The following is a 23,169-nucleotide window of genomic DNA, read 5'->3' on the forward strand; positions in this document are numbered from 1 at the left end:
GGTAAACACATGAAATGTGTGCAACTATACACGCATATTTGAAAATGTCCACATACTCAGATGAATATACCATTTAAAAAGAAACTGCCATTTGTCTATTAGAATATACTTCAGAATGGCTTTAGCACTTTAAGAAATTGCCTCGTCTGGAAATGAACCGACTTGTGAACTGGGTGAATGTTGAACGTGTCCATGTAACATGAAGCTGCGGAAAAGGAAGAAAGACTAATACCCAGTTATAGCTATTCGTATCCAGTCTGATGCCAAACCTGAGACACTGAAAAGAGCCTAGGTGCACTCTACTCGCTGGGATTGTTTTTGCTAGAATCGACTTAGGAATGGACGCAGTGCGGACAACAGGACGATGAATTGCGATGAATTGTCTGGGGACTGGAAACCTGCTTCTGCTCTCACCTTTCCCAGGGCACGGTGAGGAGGTGATTTCGTGTTCACAGTCACTTAAAGGGGAAAAGCATACAGGGTCCCTGGCAAGACTGAGGCGGGTTGCTGCATTGGTAACTATTTCCATAGCCCATCTGACTGAAGAGCTGACTAAGCCAGCAGCCCTGACCCTGCTGGAAAAACATCAGTCCTACTGCGTGTGCTTAGCTGGACTGTGCTGCACATCGACCGGGAGGGGAAATAGCTTATCGCCTTCACTGTCAAATATAAAAAGCAATGCAGCCCACCCAGTGAGCAAGGCTGGACCCAGATCAGTGTGTTAAATATGATTAACACAAGGAGATTCGTGCCAAATACTGCAGTATATTGAATACGCTAGCTGAAACACCATATTAAAATATCTGCATACCATATTAAATTACATGAGTGATACTAAAATGGTTTATATAACACCTCATAAAGTACTATAAAATCTGACTAAAATAAAAACAAACTATGTTACTTTCAATTTCTAAATGTAAATTTGAAATGCTAGTCTTGCCATACATTTCACTAAGGAACACAGCATGCAATGTAGTACATGCCAGTCTCTTAATGTTTCCCTAGCTTTTGAAGGTTAAGAACTGGAAGTGTTTACGGATAAACTCTCACATCAGGTTGTAGACTCAAGCCCTGGGTGAATTGTCAGAAGCAGGCTCAAAGAAAAGCTGCAAAATTCTTCTACCATAAAAAAAGAGAGATAGATCTATATTCTACTGCAGTGATGTAAGCACTTCCAGCTCCTATACAGAACAAATATAGCACAACTCATGCACAGCATGTACTGCCAGTATTCAGCAAAACAATTTCTTTCCTTCTGGGAAGGCTTGTTTCCATGTTTTTTATAAAATAATTCTTCTTCATTCCAGTAATCTTAAATTAGTATAACTTGCTATAAATGTCTATGTGCCAGACATGTTCTATCCCTAACTTCCTAATGTTCCATTTATGTTCTATATATTTTAATTGGACTTAGAAAATGTTATCAGCTTTGCATATCAGCCACAAATAGCAAGAAGAAAAAAAGGTTAAGGGTGAATTTCCTCTTTCCTACTGCTCCGAACCTATTTTACTTGTAAAGAACAGTGACTTATTTCTCCATGAATCTCACAAGCCAAATTTTAAATAGGCTCTCAATATCTAACAAACTCGTATAGACACATTTATATATATATATATAAAAACCAATTAATGCACTCCAACGTGAAAGCAATTCTACAAAGATGCTATATACACCAATATGTGCTCACAGGGCTTGCTTCTAGTTTAAGGAAAGGGAGCGTTTTGGAGAAAAGCCAAATATTTTGGTGACAGACCAGTCAATAACTACTTGCTGCTTATTGCTGCAGCCTTTCATTATGTATTCCTACAGTTTTCATTTTATAATGTGCAAGACAATGGACATACTTTCATTACCCAGTGGAAATTCCAGGCTGTAACCCGTGATCAGACTTCATTTGTCTAATTGCAAATGAAGCAATTAGATGGAAATACTGCCGTTCTGCCTGAGTAGAGCACTGCCCTACCTTGGCTACACAATTTCTGTAATCCAAACTACCCCGGTGAGGTCTCGTCAATCCCTGCATCGCAGAGCTTGTAACCACACAGGCACACCTGAAATGCCAACAGCAGCGTTAAACACTTCTGAAGGCCATACTGAAATCAGAATATCCTGTTGCCTTTGAGAGCAGCTAATACAAGAGAGGCCTGACAGGGTTCTGGGTTCCTTTTCTAAGTGGCTGCTGTGGGGTTTTTTGGGTGGGAGGGGAACAAAGGCAGAACGATGCTTGAATTGGTTAAGCATATAGCAGTCACTACCACACAGTAATAAACCAGTGAACCAGTGGACAACTCACCAAAACCTCATCAAGAATCATTTAACATTTACAGAGAAAGTCAAATATCAATGAAAAAGGGGCAAATAGGGTGGAATAAAGCAGAGCCATAGATGTTTCAAATAATATGCAAATTAGCCTACAAGAACACAGAAATGGATGGTGCAATGGGGAGAAAAAAAACAGCAGTGGAACACAAGGAACTTCAGGCCAAAGCTGCGAACCTGGGCTTGCCATAACAGAGTTTAGCTAAGTACAGCCAGCCAAAATCTGAACTCAGTACTACTTAAATGTCAGCTTCAGTATCTTTCCATTCACAACATGGTTAATGCACAGTCCAAACTATGCTGAGCTAGCAGTATATTAAAAAAGCAACATATATATCATTGAACAGGGTGCTGTGCTACCTGGTTGAAATCCCATTCCTTCAAGGATGTAAAATGACACAAAAAGATACTCATTAACTTTTCAGCTGCAACCATTTCTATTGCCATGTGACTCTTCCTGAACAAGCATTAAGACTTTGACAAGGTTACTACAGGAGAACATCCTAACTTTGTTCTCCTAAGGTTTACTGTAGAAAATTCTAGAAGAAAAAAGGGGTAGCTGGCTTTTTGGATCATACATGAAGCGCTATCTCAAGCAACAAATTTCATGGTGCCCTGTGCAGCAGCATCTTTTGTATATGTGGATGCAGAAAAGGACAGTCTGGAGTTCGAAATTCCTCCAGGCTAAACCAAACCAAAACCTGTACAGCACTGACTTCTTCATACTGGACAACTGTTCCAATGAGGATGTTGGCACAGTCAGACGTCTCCCACTCCATCCATACTCCAAAGTCTTTTGAAAAGCTTGCCAAAGTTTTAAGTAAAGAGGCTATTAGATCAAGCATCAGCTTAAAAGACCAGCCTGTTTTTTGTTAATCTGTTATCTAAGATATGTAGTAAAAGAACAAGGCACCAGCAATTCAGACATTGACCGCAAGTTCATTTGCTTAAACTTAGGAAAAAATCCAAATGTTTTTCTCATCTGTAATTTGGACAAGCCCTAACAATAATTTCTTTTAAAAACCCGTTTGCAAAGATAAGACTGCCTATTGCTTAACTATATGCTTCTTCAGCAAAAAAACAAACCAAAACAAAACACATAGCTAGGCAGACTGAAGACATGCTTAAGCATTCCAAAGGGAGAATGAAACATTTCTTCAGTGAAGCATACTGAAGGTATCTCAAGCTAGAAAATTAATTCAAAATGTTAAGTCTACAGTTTCAAGCTTGCATGTAAAAACATGTGCCTGACTGCTGATAGTTGGTCTGGCGTGAACAAACAATTTCTTGGTGCACACAAGGGACTTTTTTATTGTTTTTAGAAAGAAGTCAACTGGATTTTAGCTGTTGGTGTTTCCCAACTCCTTTAACCTAAAGTCTAACTGGCACAGGTGCACATCTAACCATAGGCTGTTACAAGGGAAAAGCACGTGTGGCAACGAGAGTGCACAGAAGCGGGCCTGTTGGCTTTGGGATCCTTGCATACACTGAACATGTTCTGATGTCCTTTCACACAGCAAATAAGCAAAAATTACCAAATAGCTAGGAGAGCTAAATAACCAGGAACACTTTCACATCCTTTAAGTGGATGAGAGGCAAATTCAGCAGTAAATAATTTAAGAATCTAAACATCTCAACATTTGTATGCAAGAAAAAAAAAGAGTAATGGAAACTTTATTTGAGGTGGCAAATGACCTTTGATGGTCTTTGCTGATTGCTGTGTTCTCATTCCTTCAGACTGTTATTTGTTAAATAAAAATAGAATGGTTTTCATGTCATCTTGTTTTCTAAAATATGAATGATTACTTGCAGGTCAGTTTATTTACATAGATTTGGTAATATAAGATTAAAAAACGCCCTCAAACAAACCACCCTCTAAATGATTCCCCAAAACGGTTAAATAAATTGTTCAAAATCCATTTCTTCATGTATTTCATTGCTAGCAGAGGATGAGATTTCAAAGGCATACCACTTACGTGAAACTTAATTCTCCTTCAGGATACAGGGTTTTAACACTGAGTTGTTAGAATTCATACTTTCAGTATGAATGGTAATTATGCTATTTTATGTAAATGCAAAGCTTTAAGTATTATATTTTTCAGTAATTCCACTTGTTATGGGAGACAGTGTAACAAGACGATTTTAAAAACATCTGGCTTGAATGGATCTGTGTATTAAATAAAGTGAAATATAGACTCACAGGGTAAATCCTCTGGAAATTACTTCAGTCTCTTGAATGAGTCGTAGAGCTTTCCTCACGAGATTAGTAAAAGCTCGGCTATTTGCCACCGTTTCTTCCAGCTGGATACAGTATTTTCGCAGGGACATTTGCAGCTTGGCTGTCCTCCATGTGCCCCACACTCGAAAGACTGCATAGGCAAGCAGAACAAGTCCCCACAGCCGCCAGGACGATTCCTTCCACCACGAAGGAAGCACAAGCAGTGCACTTACAAAGGCAAGCAACAGCGAGACGTCCCTGCAACCAGAGAAAAGTATCATCAACCACAGGTGGCCGAGGTCAAACAAGTGGGAAAATCATGGAGCTTTCGGTTACATTTGAGATTACGACATCTTGTTACGGGGCTTTTATGTAGGTCCTGAAGGGAGCTGTAAACACCGAAAACTTCTGCGCGTGGCAGATTTAGATGTATACATACACGGCGTTACTTGGTCAGCATACCCTAAGGAAACATTTATCCGGCTTTTTTACGACACAAGTAAAAGAATAATGCACCACGCCGAAAGGTCGGTTTCTCTTACACATATGACTTGAAAAAAAAAAAAAAAGAAAAAACCTGACTACTCAGCATTATAAGCCAGGGTGGGTAGGAACTGGAATATCTGTGCTTCCAGGTTCAAGAGTACAGTAGGGAAGGGCATGTTTCTTTTGGTAACAAAACACTCAAGTAATGCCAGCTTTATTTTTTCCAGATTCTGACTCATTTAACTTGGACACCAACACACCGCTAGTTTTTAACACATTTTTAGAAGGATGGCTTGAATAAGCATTTTAAATAATCTGGCAACTTTTGAAAATCCTTAAAAAACATAGGTACTAGTATCTCAGTTCAGTTATTTCTCAAGGACGTTTTAAAATCGTCATAAAGCTGTAATTTTCATCTAGAAAAATTCAACAAAAATAAGTAACTGACAGAAAATACACTGTTTCACTTATAGTATTATAGTTGCAATTTCTGTTTTCACAGAGATGGATACGGGCTTCAAGGTGCACAACAACTTTAATTTGTCAGCATTTTTTGAAAGAAAAATATTCACTTGCTTCACCCCTTAGGAGCTGTGTATCCTGTATTTAATTTTGGAAGTATTCACAAGGATTATTCTCCCATTTCTAAAGTAAGAGATGACCTCTGGTTTTCTGTTTTCTGGACAGTGTTGTGGTCATATTTCAATAAGCTTTACAAGTGTTAACTCTTCAGGGCTACTGATAGGTTTCAGTAAAGGTCCAGGGTTAAAATATTCCAGATATGTAATTAACTTCAAAAAGGGCAGACACACAGTCTATAACTTCCTTGGTACATTAAAAAAACCCAAAACAACAACAACAAAAAAATCACACACACAAAATATGGATCACAACGATGAAAGTCTGGAAGGGATTTAAGAGCTCACTCTGTCCATTTTCAGTTTCTGGTTAATCCAGATCACCAAGGACAGACTGAAGAAGAAAACGGAGACTCCACAACCCACCCAGGTAGCTATTCCAACACATTAGATCTTTACAGTTCAAAAGATTTCCCCCAAGTCCAGCCTGAATCCTTGGGAAGTTAATCATATTATTTTTCCTCATATCCTTCCCTCTTCCGAACAGAATAAATAACAACTGATCACCACCTTCTTATCAATGACCTTCTACACATCGTAACAGTGTTCATTCCCAATTCAATTTTCTCCATTTTGGCCAAACACTCCTAGCATACTCTAATGTTGTGGAACGATTACATTTTCTAAACTCATTATTATTCTTCTGCTCTGGACTGTCTCTAAACTACCTATGCCTCTCCAAGTGTGGCATCCAAACCCAGATGCTGTAGTCTAACACAAGGCTTAGGGAAACAAACAGAAAAGTAAACCCCCGTGTCCTGCATATAACAAGGACACCAGGATGAGATTTGACGTTTTTTGAATAATTCGCTGACACATTCAATTTATGCTCTGCAACGATGAGGAGATCCTTTTATGAAGCAGTACTGCCTGCCCAATTATTCACCACTTTGTTAATTCGATTTTTCCTTCCCAAGCGTCGCATTAGACTTTGGTCTTCATTGACTTATCTATTGATTTCAAGATATTTCTTCAAGCTACTTTTGAAATCCATTCTGCCAAAACACAAACTTGGTGTCACCTGTAAGCCGATCAATAGTCATAAAAAATGTACTTTATCATCTGAACAGTTAAAGAAACAAAGAATAGTGCTAGGACCAGGACAAATCACTGGAAAAATCTGGTTCAAAAGTTCTCTTGTTTGACAGAGAACATCAATAATAACACATTACAACAGTTGGGGTTTTTAACCTGATGTCGCTTTGTAATAATTTTATCTATTTTCCTAACATATGCATGAAAACATAGCACTGGGCTATGTTATGAGATATTTTTATCTGCTGATTCCTGTCCATTTCTGAGCAAGTCACCCTGTCAGAACACCCACCATCCTTGTTATTTTTCAAATACAGGTGGTAGCTGCTCAGACACTGCTGCAGCTAGCTCCTTCAGTATTCTAGGGTGAATTTCACAGGCCTCTACTGACTTGAACGCATCTTGTTTAAATACTCTTTAGCCTGTTCTTCTGGTATTCTATGTCTGAAAATTAATTGCACACACCGTCCCAACATATTTTATGAAGACTACAGCAAACACTTTTCAATTCAGTCTTCACAATCATGTCTTATTTATAAAAATCACCACTGTATAGCTTTAGAAATTAATGAATTAATCAATTGTGTTAGTTCTTCCTTATAGCACATGCTAGGGACTGGAAGTATCCATTCATGTTCATGTAGCTATCTCAGATTAAAACTCTTTCAATAAAATGCTGAGGACAAAAACATGCTTATACGAACATTTGGGGACTAGTGGACCAAAGACTCAAAGACCCATGAAAAAAAAGTAGTTACTTTATTGCTGCATTTTATATAAAGAACACACAATACATTTTTGCTTGTTTCTTGGTGAATATAGGGGTAGATATTCTCTGTACAATACCAAATATTAGGAGTTGCTAGGGAGCGTAGCGTTGGAAGCCGTCCATTTTCCTGTTGCTTACACTGCCCCGCAGACAGGATACTGGGGTCAAGGAACTCAATCAGTTCCACATCCTCTTGCAGCAGAACTTCCTGTTGCAGGATGGTACGGAGCGTGTCAAACCGAAATCCAACATCCTTACCACAAATGGGCAGGAGAAAAAACACAGGCATTAGTAAAGAATATTCAAATCTTAAAATTAAGTTAGAAGAACAGGGAAAACGCCGAGACACTCTCTACTTTACTGGCAACAACCTGTTCCCAAAGACTACAGGACTGTTTCAGATATATCTCAGGTAGCTGCTTCACTTTCAGTAAACATTGCTTAACTTTAAAAACTGACATACTACCTAACAGTTCAGACTTGCAGGATGCATGGCACTGACTTTCTGATCTGACCTGTATAGTTACAATACCTGGAAACATGCCACAGATTCTGCCAATACATTTGCGTAAGAATCAGAGAGGTACTATAGCTATTAGGAGACCATTAATAAAACAGCAAATACTTTTTTTTTAATGCCTTTACATCATTAACAAACAAAAATTAGAAAGAGTAATATTAAAAATTAGTTAACAAAAAGTCATGTGTGGACACTTAATAACAGTAGGGTCAATGCACTGGACTCAAGCCCCCAGCCAAGGCAGTGAAGTCTACTCTTGCAGGATTCTGTGCCTTTCCCAAGGGAACTCGATCCAAACATGAAACAGCATGGGACTCTGAAGACCCCACGCTTGCTAAACTCCAGGCAAACTTCAGGGAGTTACTTACTTGTGGATTTGATGCCATGATGAGCATTTGCTGTTTTTTGCCCTACAGCTATAGGTCTTCAAGACAAATACACAGCTCTTGAGGACAAATATATCTGTCAGAGAAGCCCCCTGAAATATTAATTTGCATACTGCACCAAACTATAACTATGAAACACTTTAAGTTAAGAATGTCATAACAAAACCCAACACTGAACACGTGCATCTTTGCATCATGCTAGATTACAGGAGGGAAAGGAGAATATTTCTGTAAAAGCCTCTAATAGAAGTTGTTAAGAGAAGTATGACATTTCACAGTACAAAATCCATGTAGTTCTGTCATTGACACAATGAGATTACTTATGAAACCGTAAGATAGCTAGTCAAAAGTTTAATTGCATACATTGATGTCACTTGCTATAACTTGCATTCTACTTTTCATGGAAAACATTTGTTTCAGGACTGTGTGCAAGAGGAAACTCTGCCCTCCTCCGATGCATCCTGTGTCATTTCAGTACCCTAACTGTAGCACACAGCAGGAGAAACATGTTTTCCATATTCTTTGGTTGTGTCTCCGTCTCAAGAAAGTAGGACAAAAAAAAGCTGTAAAGATAATACCTTTGATTCACAGGGGAAGAGGAAGGAAGAAAAAAGACAACCAAAGACCACTAATGAGAAGTTTTAGGGGAAATCTCGTCCTCTTGTGATAAGGGAGAAGAGATAGTAACTGGACTCGGCAGAACTCTCTGAGAAATGGAAACCCCTAACTTCTCAAGTTGCTCAACAATTATGTTTTTGAAGCTACATTTGAAGACATCATCCCTATATCATAGTAGAAAAAAAGAAATCAAAATTCTAACTTTTAGATCCTGGAACACTCTGACTAATGTGACATTTGCAAGCCTTCTTCAGGAGCCTGAAGAAGCTGGGTGCAAGTCAAAGCAGATCTCAGACAAGCCCAGGCTAGAGACTGAACTGGCTAGAATGTGGCATTGCGGAGAACAGGTGTAAAGGCAGCATAAAACTATTTTTAACGGTCTGGGGTAGAACATGACCCTTCAGGCCTACCCCACACATGCTGACTTGGGCCCTAAAAGTTCCTGCAGGCTCCAGGAGTAGGAGAATACAGCTTCTGGTGAGGCAGATGGACACCCAACCTGCTTCTGAACTGCTGAAATGGGAGCACACAGGTAATACAGAGAACTGTTCTTGCCTGTCCCTACAGCCAGACTGCTACACAGATGTTGTCACAGGTGTAGGCTAGCTCCTTTCAGCTTTCAAGAACTTCTGTAATTTCTCACACATTTTATTTTGATTTCTCTTCCACGTTTTTAAAACATTCAGGCTGGCTACAGGTATTTTTCCTGTTCTCGTGTGCCTGATTTGCCTGGCACAGTAACTCTGAAAACAAGAACCAATATTATCTGAAGGAAAAGTAAGACTCTTCAAGCCAAAACCAACAGTACAGACCAAAGATGGTTCAGAGGATGAGGTGCAGAGGAGAGGAAAACTTGTGGATTAGGGAAGGAAATGGAAAAAAAAGTGTTCACTTACCAGTCGGTGAAGTATGTCATCATTTTTCTTATATTGTGGAAAAGGAAACCAACTTCTAAAGAACTCAACTAGTTTTGACAGGATGCCTTGCTGAAGGGAACAGAAATTACTCCAATTAAAAAACCCACAAAAAACAACAAAGCAAAAAAAAAAAAAGAAAAAAACAACAACAGACAATTCCTTTATTTCTGCATTTGCTTTTCTTGTTAACTCAGACCCAAGTACCTGTAAGGAAGTTTCGCTTACTGTGCCTGGCCTAACTTCAGAGTACACTAAGGGAACATCTGCTTCCCGTCCATTTGCCTGTACACAAGAGTGTGAAATAAAGCTTTCAGTAACCCCACCTATTCAGAGCATAATGGATTTCTATGCTGTATTGTTAAAAATAACTACAGCTAGAATTAGTTTGATCTTAAGTTGGCAGCTACTGCATCAATATGAAAGACTTTCTCTCTCCTTGAGGATAAAAAAAAAGCAGTGAAGTTAAATGGCTGACAGGGACTGAAGAAAAGTAAAAGACCCAGGAGAGGAACAATCTCTCCCCAGCAGACCACCGCAGCTTGAGGACACGGCTCTCCAGGAGTTGTGAATGGAGACAGGGAAGAGTGACTGCAAGAAGAGGAACTGTCCCAGCAACTCTGTGTCCCACCAAGAGCGTGCGATCAGGTGCTTTGTCTCCCTGCTGCTTCCCATGCAACCTAAATCCACACTTCCATCTGAGCTGTGAACATAACTTTGAACGCCACATTAGAGGGAGTCCCTCTCAGTCATCCCACAGTTTACTCATGTATCTTCCAGAAATACGACTCCTGAAAGATTATAATTAGATAGAAAGATTATAATTACAAATAAATAGATTTTGCTTCACTCTGCAGCCATTCAATGGGAAAAAAAAGGGGGTTTTGACACATGCTGTCTATCTACTTTCCTCAGACTGAGCTGAGAGGAAGTATTTTTCAAAATATTTACTTACATATATTTCATGAATTCTGAGGCCCTACCTCTTAATCTTCAGACTGCTGACATGTAATACAGTCAATCAAAATGTATGCCAAAAAAAAATTAATCATGGAGCACTTACGTTTTGTGGCATACTATTTTAAAAAAACAAAACAAAACAACAAAAAACCCGAACCCAAACAGATTATAACACCTTAATGTATAAAGAGTGTCTGCATTAAATCAGCTGCTTCTGTTTCTCCCTCTTGCATTTTTTTCTTCCCTCCCTCTTGTTTTTTTTACTTTTTTCCCCTCCAACTATAAGGTGAAAGTTGAAAGGCAGCATGACACAAGTTTGACACAGCAAGCTAGGGCAGAACAGCTCTGAGTAACACCAGAAATTGTCACCCTAAAGCCCTTATGCTTCAAAAATGTTTGAAGTAACTTACTCTGGCATCCATTTATGTTACCTAACTCAAGTTTTTCTTTACGTATGCCTCATCTTTCTGTGTACAGTTAGAATTGCAGACCTACGCCAAAAGGAAGTGGTTTTAGACCAGTGGCAATAACAGGGGTTTCATAATGACAGCTCTTCCCGATACACAAACATCACCGTGGCTCATTAGGAGGAGCTATCCCAGCAATCCACACTTCTTAGACTAGGGAATAAATCCAAGTGATTGTATTTGGATGTTGCTCAAGGGCACATCAGGTTGGAAGAGGAGAAGAGTGTCACAAACTGCAGCACCAGATTATCCTCCAAGTTTCTTGCAAAGTGGTGCAAAATAAAACAAATTTTTCCAATTACAGTTTGTAAAAATTTGAGATTAAATAAACAAAGGTTCTCGCTCTGCATTTGAGTTGCAAGCACATATTTCATTCAGAAGTACTTTTCCCAGTACTTCGAAAGCAGAGGACAGAAAGAACTGTCTATTTACAATTTAAAATTGTGCCTTTTGGAGCCTACCATTTTCAACTGCCTAGCCTTCATAAGTCTTTGGGTTTTTCTCATGAACATTTAAATCTACACCACAGACAATTTTAAACTGCTACCAGCTGACTAAACTAGACCATGGAATTACTGAAAAAAAACCCCACATACTAGCATGCTACACAAGTAATCTCTTGGTTTATTTTCCATGTTTTAGTTTAAAAATAAAAACCTGAGCTTGCATAAATACTCAACAGGCATGTCAGTGCTTGAAAACACAAAACAAGACAACCCACTGTCTTGGGCTGTGACCCAGTACAGTAACACATTACATTATTCAGCTCTTCGGAATAGCATCTCAGTTTGCACTCCCATTGGGAGTGTTACTGACAAGTAAAACAACTTTCATCAACACACAAGTCAGGTCATGTTGCCAATGCTTCTCGAGTATTCTTCTTACAACTTCAGAACACAACTCAGTCAACCTCTCCGTAAACTGAGTAACAAAGATGTGTAACTCCTAACATTTTTTAAAAAGTAGCATAGGGCATGCACATTTGAGGTACACTCATTTGAATCTAAAATAAAATTCTAAGGACTCTTTCTCTTTTCAGGATGAACCTGAAATGGCAAACTAGCAGGTATCTAAAATACCATCATTCGCATTGGCACCTTTCAATTCTGTGCACCTCAGAAAGAAGATAATGCTACATATTAAATACCTTCCAGCTACCCAGAGCCAGCATTAAGTGGGTTGGAGCCCTAGACTGGTGCCTCTGCCCTTCCACATCAGGTCACCTGCACAGACAGCTACTGAGGGCTAGCCCCGACACAATCCTCAGAGGCAGCCTCCAACACCAGCGCTGTTCTAGCGATGAAATATTATCACATCTAAGATGGGATGAGTTGTGACAGCATAATCAGTTGAAACATTCAGATACGCACAGCAGTCTAGGAGAATGAGTGAGAAAGGGAAAATGTAAATGGGAAGAAATACATTCCTCAAACATCAAGCAGAATTACCCAGAAAGGATTCAGTTTCAGGAAACAGGCCTAGGAGCTCTTGCAAACAGTGCTTTTGCGTATCAAGTGATCATGAGACCAGAACTTTAGCTGTAACTTTCTCCAGAGATTGGCACAGCCAGGAGCACTGCACCTATAATTACCACGCTAAATCACACCTCTATACTCCCTCAGATGGGAGCTTGGCATTTCATCAGCCCTCAGAACACAACCTTGAAGCACTTTTACAGCTTTTCAGCTCAATGTTCATTAAGACCATGTTCCAACTAAAAAAAAAACAACACCAAAACAACACACACAAGGAACTATTTAAGATGTGCTTCAAATTCAACTGATGCCTCTGCCTTTCATTAAGCCTGAACCATACGCTCTGCTTGGCAGGACAGCCAGACACAGCACAATGTTTGTATCAGTCACTGGGAACCTCTTTTTTTTCCAGATTTGTTTTCTCAGTCCCAGAAGATCCCAAACTAGATCTTTGCCTTGCCAAAATCTTGCTACGTGTCACCAGATTGTATCTGCACAGGGATCCTACTTGACTGAATACCAGAGGAGTAAACAATCTCAACTCAAAGACAAAGCACTACTGCAGCTTTTCTATTTTTACTTTAACAAGTTGTTTAAGTAATTTGTAAACCTGTTTTTCAGAACAGAAGGAAAACGATACACACAAACTAGGCATCACTCAGCATGGAACATCATTTACTTGCTGTGATTATACTCTGCATTACACTAAGCCTCAACTAAGACCATTTTATATGAGGACTGTGGGTAGGTACATACTCAGAACTCAGAAACCATTTGTTTCCCAGACATTTTATAATTTCAGTAAACTAGGCCAGCAAAGGCTGAGAGAAGGGAAGTGGTAACAGTCTCATGTAAAAATGAGGAAATGATTGGATGGAAATGTAAATGATTTGCCTGTATGTCATACAAACGTTGCAACAAAGCCTCAGATCCTCCTAAATCCAGTCCACTTCCTTAAACGTGTGGCCAGCTGCCTCTCCATCATTCTCTTTCGTTTTGAGACACCCTACCAAAATGGGACACAGAAATCAAATGACAAAATCAGACTTTCTGACATCAGATTACAAAACAAAAGTGTTAACGTTCCCAAACTGGTACTGGAACAGCAGCAGTAAGAACGAATGACATTTTATCACTAGAAATTACACAGAGGTGTCTCCCTTATTTCCACTACATAGCCTTGTCTAGACGGAGATGAGACAATGTCAAAGTCATCCTAGTATTTGTTGGAAATGGACAGCCCATTTTCGCACACCCACTCCCTTCAAGTTGCAAGGCAAACCATGACGAATTACTCCTGCATCTGACACAGTACTGGAGGACTTCCTCCCAACACAATAGAGTTAAATGTAAAATGCTTGAGGGGAAGGGAGGGGAAAAAAGAATACTTGAGGCTTTTAAAAGTAGTACATCTTAATACTTTTCAGGTTCTTAACCCCACAGCACTTTCGTATTAAATTAGGTGAAAATTATATACATGAACACAGTATCATACTGCTTTACTGACTTCCACAAAAGTAATTATGCAAAACAAAGTAACGCAGCTAACAAGTGTCAGTCCATGCATTACTTCATAGTAACGAACAGATAACCAGCCAAGGAAATATGTCACCCTAATTTTCAATTAAAAGTGGTTTAATTAAAGTCTTCCTGCACTAAGCCAGAACAGGTACCTTCAATGTAAATGTACCTCAACACTGCCAATAGCTTTAAAGGGAAAATATAGTTACAGGTGATTTCTTGAGGGCTGTGGTGAGTGCCAGCTGACAATTCTGAAGAGTAAGGGTAGTGGACCTAATATTTTCATGAACGCTTTTACAGGTAGTTTAAATTAAAGTATAAAAAATTGTGAGTTAAACCTTGAATTAAATTCAGCCTTGCCTTGTGACCACTGATAGAAGCAACCATTATTACAAATGTAATAGCTATCCACAACAACTCTAACTAGAAATCGATTTATTTATTAAATTTAAAATAATCTTACATTAGAGAAATCAGCCAATGAAGCATGGAGACACTGCAAGCATCACTCTTCTTTCTCCCCTCAGTTAATCTGTTGCTTAGGCTCACAAATCCTCAGAACACAAGACTGGAGCTCTGTATGAAGCTGCCTGGTTAGTTTTTTTTCTGAAACTCTCTGAAAACTGAACTCTTTGAAAAACTGTAAGCTCTACAAGAGCACAGCTGAACAATACAAAACTTAAGGATTACGATGATAGTATGATTTTTTTTTTACAGGCTCTAATCCATGTGCTAGGCATGCAGTGGTACTCACAGGCATGCTCAATGTATATGCACCCTGTATCTTATCTACACAGTCATCTTTGATCAGAAGGTGGGACATGAAAGGAGGAGGGTGACACTCTGGACTGAAGACCAGACCAAAATGTTTCATGTTTTATTACCCTGCCTCTTCAAATGGCCTAATGAGTGTGTGAGGATGTTTATATAGTCTATACAGAGAGTGGTTGAAATGAGTATCACTGTATGAAAATACGACCTACGAACGCTTCTCTGAATACTGTTAGATGAATAAGCTTCACACTGCAACTTCTAAATTTCCACTTCCAAGTCTGTGCATGTCAGTCCTTACATGTACACCATACTATTGTAAGCATTTAAAACCCCACACATTCTTCCCCCAATCAGAAAAAAAATGACTGATGTTATCCACATCAGTTCATACACCTCCAAATCCTACCCCACCTAAGATCCTACACAGAGCAGAATAGATTAAAAATCCCACAAGAAAAAAATACTTTCAACCTAAACCAAGAGACAAACAAGAGGGACATGTACAAAATTGAAAAAAGCTTTGTTGAAGTAAAACCTAATTAACTGTGACTGTTACTTGGCTAATTCTTTGAAGCATCTTGAGAACTGTGTAGTGGATATACATCAAGATAGCATTATTTGAGAAAAGATCCTAAGAAAAGCATCAGCTCTCCTCATTTGCTATATGATCTCCCATCCACCACAATCTGCAGGGAGAGCTGGAGATCTCAGGGCCACTCATTTGCCTGTGTCTGGGAAAAATAGGATGCTCTCCCCAGTTCGCTGCCAGCTAATTGGGAGGGTGGAACATTGTGGAGCAGGGAAGCAGCAGGGCTTACAAATGAGAAGGAAGGGGTCGCAAACTTCTGACTTGAAGACAGCTGAAGAGATACAAGATAGGAATGAACAACAGAAAAACTGAGCTGAAGTGGAAGGTTAAAAGCCACAGCGGGCAAGAATCAGATGACCTAAGGTGCACAAAGATGGAAGCTACTGTAGGTGGTGGGGAGGGAGGAGAAAGAAATGGTAATTCTTCAGAAGCAACGCATCAGCCCATAAATGCTTGGTTTGGGGTCTCACCTGTCAGGCGCTGCCCACCTCAGCCTGCAGTGGCTGGGACAGAGAAGGCTGCATGGAGGACTCTTTTTCTCCTGGCTTAGCACATAGCTGGAGCACGTCCACTGAAAACTGAGCTCTCCACTGTGGAAGTGGAAGAGGTAGGCAGAAAATAAGTGCTCTTTGCATGCTCCATCTAGGTGCTATGGAGAAGACAGACCTACTACTGAATTTTCAATGTACTTGTGGCATACAGATTCCTACATTAGCTGCCTCAAAAGAGGAATTTCCTCATCCACACTACAGCTCCTCATCTGAGTCACATTGTCTTTACACTACCAATAATAGTAAAATACCATTTATTTTTAATAAGGAAAACAAAAAATATGTGGGCCACAGTAGGTGTTAAGAAGCCAAATACTCAAGCGTAATTTTAATACCAAAATGTTTAAAAAAAAAATCCACAAGCCTTTACTCAAAATGATAGAGAAACAAGAAGTCTGAGCTAATCAGTTGATCCTTGCCAGCTGTTACTGTTAGAAAATTGCCATAACCTAAGCACAGTTCTACTATCTCATTCAGACTGGTTATTGTATTTATACTTCCCAGAAATCCTCTTTCTTAATAGGTTTTGTCACAGAGTAAGTGATATTTAGCAACTGAATGCCTGAGAAGGGCTGGGAACTATAAATATTCTGTTCCATAAAATTACAGGTTTTGTTCCCAGAATGTCATGCTAGGCTAACATAATATTCAGTAAATAAGATAATTTACAACACTGAAAAAATCACTATCCAAGTCTCTTGCTTCCCTAGCTTACACAAGTGCAAAGATACATTTCAAACTATACTGGCAAACCATGCATCTCCAAACACATTTACAGACAAGACATGATGACTGGCTGGGTTTTTATGTATGTTTTTGTTTTTTTTTTTTTTTTTTTTTTTTTTTTAATAGACGAAGAGATTTATCTTTGTTCCCTCTGACATTGCCTATTCATGAAGTAACGCGGTTCTCTTTTGAGAAGAGAAATGCTCAGGAACGGGAGAGCACTCACTTTCTGGGCAGCATGCACAGTCCGCTCTCTTTGGCTCTCTGCTGCTGCACATTGCTCTGCCTTCTGTGATGCTGATGAACATACTTCAAAATCTGTGTGTCCCAAATCCTGCAGATATTGGTAGAGTGGGGAATTCTGAAAGAGAGTTAAAAAAAGAAAAATGAGAAAAAACCCCAATGTTACAAATAATTCTGTTTCCCACAAAACACAACTGTGAATACTTCAACCAGCGATGAAAGGGTCGAGAGCAGCCCTGCAGAGAAGGACTTTGGGAGAGTAGTGGATGAAAAGCTGGACATGAGCCGGCAATGTGCAATTGGCAGCCCAGAAAGCCAACTGTACCCTGGTCTGCATCAAAAGAATGGCCAGCAGGTCAAGGGAGGGGATTCTGCCCCTCTGCTCTGGAGAGACCTCACCTGGAGCACTGCACCCAGCTCTGGGGTCCTCAACACAAGAAAGCCATGGACCTAGGGTACAGGTTAGAGCAGGTCCAGAGGAGGGCCATGAAAATGATCAGAGGGCTGAAACACCTCTCCTGTGAGGAAAGGCTGAGAGAGTTCGGATTGTTCATTCTGGAGAAGGGAAAGCTCCAGGAAAACCTTACTGCAGCCTTTCAGTACTTAAAGAGGGCTTATAAGAAAGATGGAGACAGACTGTTTACCAAGGCCTGTAGTGAGAGGACAAGGGGTAACAGCTTTAAAATAAAAGAGTTTTCGAATCTCCATTTATAAGGCAGAATTTTTTTACAGTGAGGGTGGTAAGCCACTGGAAGAGGTTGCCCAGAGAAGCTGTGGATGTCCCATCATTGGAATTGTTTCAAGGCCAGGCTGGACAGGGCTTTGAGCAACCTGATCTGGTGGAAGATGTCCCTGCCCAAGGCAGGGGGGTTGGACTAGATGATCTTTAAGGTCCCTTCCAACCCAAACCATTCTGTAATTGCATGCAACAGAAAAAAACGACATAGTTAATACCAAAGAAACCAAAATTTTGCTTTAAATATCTCCCTTAACTTTTTACCTAACCATAATGAAAGAGGCTGCAAGAGTGTCAACATACAAAACAATGTGATGAGAAATAAGCGTGCAACCAATCAACTTTTCCTATAGAAATATTTCTTCTAGGTTACATGGTAGGGTTCTTTAGCTTGTAACTTACATGTTTTCAATAAATAAACTATGTATTTGGCAATATATTTTAAAATATTCTTGTGTGACTCTGGAATATGTAATGACACTGTTTTCCTAAATTTTATAAAAATTGAATAGATCATACCTTGAACCACTTCTACTGAAACAAACTTTAGAACTAGAGAACTTTTCCAACTTCAGTAAATGAAGCCTCAGTGCAACCTGATTTGGTACCCAGAATGTTTTACAGAAATGGAAAAACAAGGCAGAAAAAGGCTTCTGCTCTCTCCACAGATGGTAGTAGCACTTCCGGCAAAGGAGTACCATAGTTATTTAAAAATAACCAACCAACAACCTCCCCTCACCTTTTTTAAGCTGCTGGAAAAACTACTAATGTACAAAAAGTCCTTAAAAAAACTTCTTAGAGAAAGTGTGGAACTCTGATCACCAGAAAGTGGGTTTTTACATGTTTAGATACTTATCTATAGAGATTTCTGAATTTTCTTGTTTTCATCTGCATCGGATATCTAGATTTACTTAACCACTATTTTTCTGTTGACATCCACATATTTGGCAGTATCTATGACAGCTCTGATGGAAAGCATATTTATGCTCAATCCTCTTCTACTCAAGAGATGTAAAGAGACTTCTTTTGTAAGAACACCTGTCTTAAATAGCCTAGTGAGTTAGGGATTCATTTTGACCTCTGAAGAACTTTAGCACCATCCCACGCTAGTACGCAAACACTAGCAAACTGCATAGGGAGAACACAAAACATTTTAAGAATTCCAACATGCTATCAGTGAGACACCAAAAATACTGTGAGTAAGAAGTAAAAACTTTACAGTGAATACAGTTGCAGAGGTCTGCAGAAACAACCACCAGCAGAACATCTACTACAAATTGTTAACTATCATTAACTTGCTAGTGCAAGTTGTGAAAAAGGCACCTCTACCGTGGCCATCTACCAACATGGCCACATCTCAGATGACTGCTGGCTGTACAGTAAATCTTGGAAACAATCATTTATACTAGCTGAACAAATTAACTTGCTACCTCTCGGGATTTTTTTTTAACCCCATCACCAAAATGCTATTTTGATCACTGTTACCCATTTAAAGCATACAAGTGCATACTTTTGCATGCTCTCCTGGAGTTACTCACAACAGATTCAGTGTCCAGTCATGACCTGAAACTCAAACGTTCATACCAACACCCAGCCCTGTGCAGGTACAGGCAATCCCCCTCACCCACCACAAAAATGATTGTACAAAACGCTAGGATAGTTTAATGACTCATTTCCTCGCGGGAATTTTTCCAGTGTGACAACTCAATACTATCTTTTTTTCCTCAAGTACCCTTCCTCCATGGTTGAGTACTTTTTCAAATGTACCTAACTCTAGTTAAACAACGTGCTGATCGGGACCAGCTGGAAAGAAGGTATGTTTCTCTCCTTACCAGAATTTACCACTTGACCAGAATTACTTAATTAAAATGGAAAAGAAAACATCATAGAATAGAATACTTCTCTTATTTAAGACACTGTTAAATTCACTTAATAACTTCAGGACATAACTGGGAATATGAACGGATATGCATAACCTTGTCTTCTTACAATGGTTTTCATACAGAGCCAGGCTGTGTGCTGCCAGCACACCTGGAGCAACCCAAACACCCCCCCATGAGAGGCTTTAGGGTTTCAATCAGGAGGCTTCAATCAGAACCAGACAGAATCTTCCCCGTTTAGATGAAGACACATAGACAAAACAGTAGGTGAACAGAGAATGTTTTATTCAAAATCACAGTTTTGATGCTCACTCCAGGCAGGCCTCCAAGGAAATCATATCTAGGCTCTTGGCAGACTTGTCCATCATCTTGATTATCATCTTGATCATACTTGTCACAAGCAAGGCCAGCCGTCATTTGACACTATTCTTGTACTTTATTCATACTCACCTACACACAGACAGCTGGCAAAATAACCCAAATATACCAAGGAGTTTTTCCACTAGTATCTCAGGGTGCACCTCACTTTGGGCTCCACGATGAGATAATTTTCTACAAGCTGATCAAGAAAAACGGTCTAATGCTGTTTAGGTTGGTCCCATTTCCTCACAAAAATGGATGAAGGAAGGCAGAGAGACAGAGACGGACTGAGACCCTGCCCACTAAAGACAGAGAGAATTAGCTAAAATCCCCAATTCTACATTTAGTAAGTGAAATATTGCATAGATGTAAGAATGCCCAATTCTTCCCTCTTACCGGATATTTGGCAACATCAAAACCTTCCATCTAACTGTAATTAGTACATTTTCTACTCTACAGAAATCATAAAAATTATACAATCTCTCCCGATGTTAATGCAACATTAGCCCCTAGCTAGGATGAATAATTTTATTTGTTCTTGCAATCAGGGTGGAATACAGGCACCTTACTAGGTTTTACATAAATCCCTTCCGATTAACTTTTTGAAAGCTTTTACAGAGTCCCATTATGGGTAGATTTTCATTTTTTTAATCACTGCTCAGAACTAGAAATCAGTCTTCTGATTATTGAGTTAGCAAATGATAATTGATTAAAATTTTGCTTGACTGTTTATCACATATTCCTTCTCCTCTTTCAGTTTCTCAGAAAGTACTCAGGCTACAACCCCTAACATTTCTCTCACTCCACATTGCTTTCTCTTTCCCCATTTTTTTCTGGAAGATTATTAGCGGAATTTAAGTGCACATTGGAAAAAACTCATTTTTTATTAACTTAAATGACCAAGAATTATGCCGTGACTAAAATCCCTTATGCTTTAAGAAAAACCACCTTTTTGTTCCCCTTTTTGACTCCATGAGTAGCATGTAAGATGTGGGTAAAGAAAGCACTGAACAAGAAGTGGTTTGAGGCCCTTGTGAAATTAGATTATTAAGAACCTTAATGAACTGATCATAAAATTCTTCCATTAAAGAGTGAGGTCTCTTGTGTAGCACACTCAGCTTTACATTTACTCAGAAAATTTGAAGATGACACTCTTCTTCTATTAGAAATATCACTGATGGCATACATACATTAGCCTATGCTAAGATAAAAACACACACTATTTTATTATATTCCATGTCCTAGATAGTGCCCGACTTTAAATGATACTGACAAGCCTGTCGCTCGGAAAGCTGTGTGGAGGTCTCCAATAGTCTATAGCAAATTTCTCCCATGACATATGTAAGAAATGGCTAGAAAATCCAGTAAAGGAATTTTAAAAAGTTGAAGAGTAGATTTTATGTACGTGAACATTCACACAAAAGTTCCAATATTATCAAAGAATTAGAAAAACACTAATTATGGAACTACAGAATTGCTATATGACACCATTAAAATACCCTATTCTATATATGGCTTGTTTCAATACAGATTATACTTAATGCTTACAAAGCATTTTTCATCTTCCCAAAGCTTTAAAAACAATAATTAAATCTCATAATGTATCTGATGTCCTACAAATTATAGCTCTGAATTTCTAGCTTACATCCTTACCCAAACCTCTCACTCCTAAATGCCTTCTTTCCCATAAAAAAGATCACAGACACACACATATTCTTGCACAAGCACTTCTAACAGTGAGAAAAGTTCTTTGGTTTCAGTTCACGCTGTCATTCATCAGCACTGTCAGGCTCAGCTGTTTTCACCTGCAAATACCAGGTGAAATTATTTAATAATAATATTAAAAATCTATTTGGTTGGGGAAAATAGGAGGGATCTGCCTTTTTTCTTCCCAATTTTCTTTGCCCCAAATTCATGCGTTCCTTTTTTCAACAGTCCAACATTGGGGGGGGGGGGCGAAAGAGCAACTGAATTTACATTTCTGCATATACTATAGATACCAAACTTTTAGTTTAAGAAATTCAGGACATACCAGAAAGTTTATCCTTGTAAGCAGTAATAGGTTGTAATTTTAAAAATATATAATTTAGATTTGAAAAAAAGCTTTTATGTTAGAATGTCAGGCAAATGGACAACAACGTTGCTTCAGTGGACCACATGAAAAGGAAATTTAAAATACATAATCTTATCTTCCTATTAATACAGCATCATATTATTCTAGAGGAATCTATTTCCATATATTTTTGAATCTTTACCTTCAACCGCTCTCAATTTAGATAATAACTAGAATAGTTAGCATTACTCATGTTTGACAGTCAGGTTCATTTATTTATTTCTAGTTGTCTCTGGTAGAATGACATGGTAATGAATAATTTACAAAGTAGAGAAGAAAAAAAAATTAATAATTCAGCTTATTGTTATGTTACCATCATACTACCAGTTACTGATGGGAAATATTAGCTAAAGTAAGTGAGGAATACCAAGACAGTTTTTTTCAGCAATATGCAGTATTTATTTCTGAAGTTTCTTCCAAGTTTCTTCTTCTAAGTCACTTTCTGAGACCACCTAGATACAAGAGACAGGCATTACATTTACAGCCAGGACATGTTTTTATTATGCTACTTGTCCAAAATGAGTGCTGGAAATGGAAAACAGTTCCAGGACAGACTGAAGACAAAATGCCATTATTCTTCTGTGTACTTTGTACAGATTATATATGGAAAATCTTGTAATAAATGAAGCAAGGTAGTCAAAAATAGTCAATGCACTGAGTAGGAATATACTCTTTGAAAATTTTAAGAATCAGAGTTTTCTGGGGACTCAGTGGAGACTGACAACAAAAAACCCACTTATTTTTCTATGACTTTTCGAACTGACTACAGTCAGTCATACTGCAAAGCCATGAAATTGTAACTAGGCATTTATAGTATAGCATGGGTTTATAAAAGCTCCCGATTCCAGAATCAAGAAAATCCTTTCC

The 23,169-nt window shown here is 38.8% G+C and overlaps 1 protein-coding gene across 3 annotated transcripts in view; it reads right to left on the reverse strand.

The window, feature by feature from the left end:
* VEZT (vezatin, adherens junctions transmembrane protein) overlaps window positions 1–23,169 on the reverse strand; it is a 56,890-nt gene that overhangs the window by 28,125 nt on the left and 5,596 nt on the right. For 2 of the 3 annotated variants that reach the window (XM_035901052.1, XM_035901051.1), the window contains exons 2-5: window positions 17,197–17,331; window positions 9,890–9,979; window positions 7,547–7,722; window positions 4,524–4,799 (exon numbers count right to left, since the gene is read on the reverse strand). In XM_035901052.1, coding sequence (XP_035756945.1) covers window positions 4,524–4,799; window positions 7,547–7,722; window positions 9,890–9,979; window positions 17,197–17,331 — 677 coding nt within the window. The remainder of the gene's footprint in view (window positions 1–4,523; window positions 4,800–7,546; window positions 7,723–9,889; window positions 9,980–17,196; window positions 17,332–23,169) is intronic. The other variant, XM_035901054.1, reaches the window with a different exon arrangement.

The sequence above is a fragment of the Egretta garzetta genome, unplaced genomic scaffold (genome assembly GCF_000687185.1).
Source record: "Egretta garzetta isolate BGI_Z169 unplaced genomic scaffold, ASM68718v1 scaffold38, whole genome shotgun sequence".
NCBI classification, from domain to species: domain Eukaryota; kingdom Metazoa; phylum Chordata; class Aves; order Pelecaniformes; family Ardeidae; genus Egretta; species Egretta garzetta.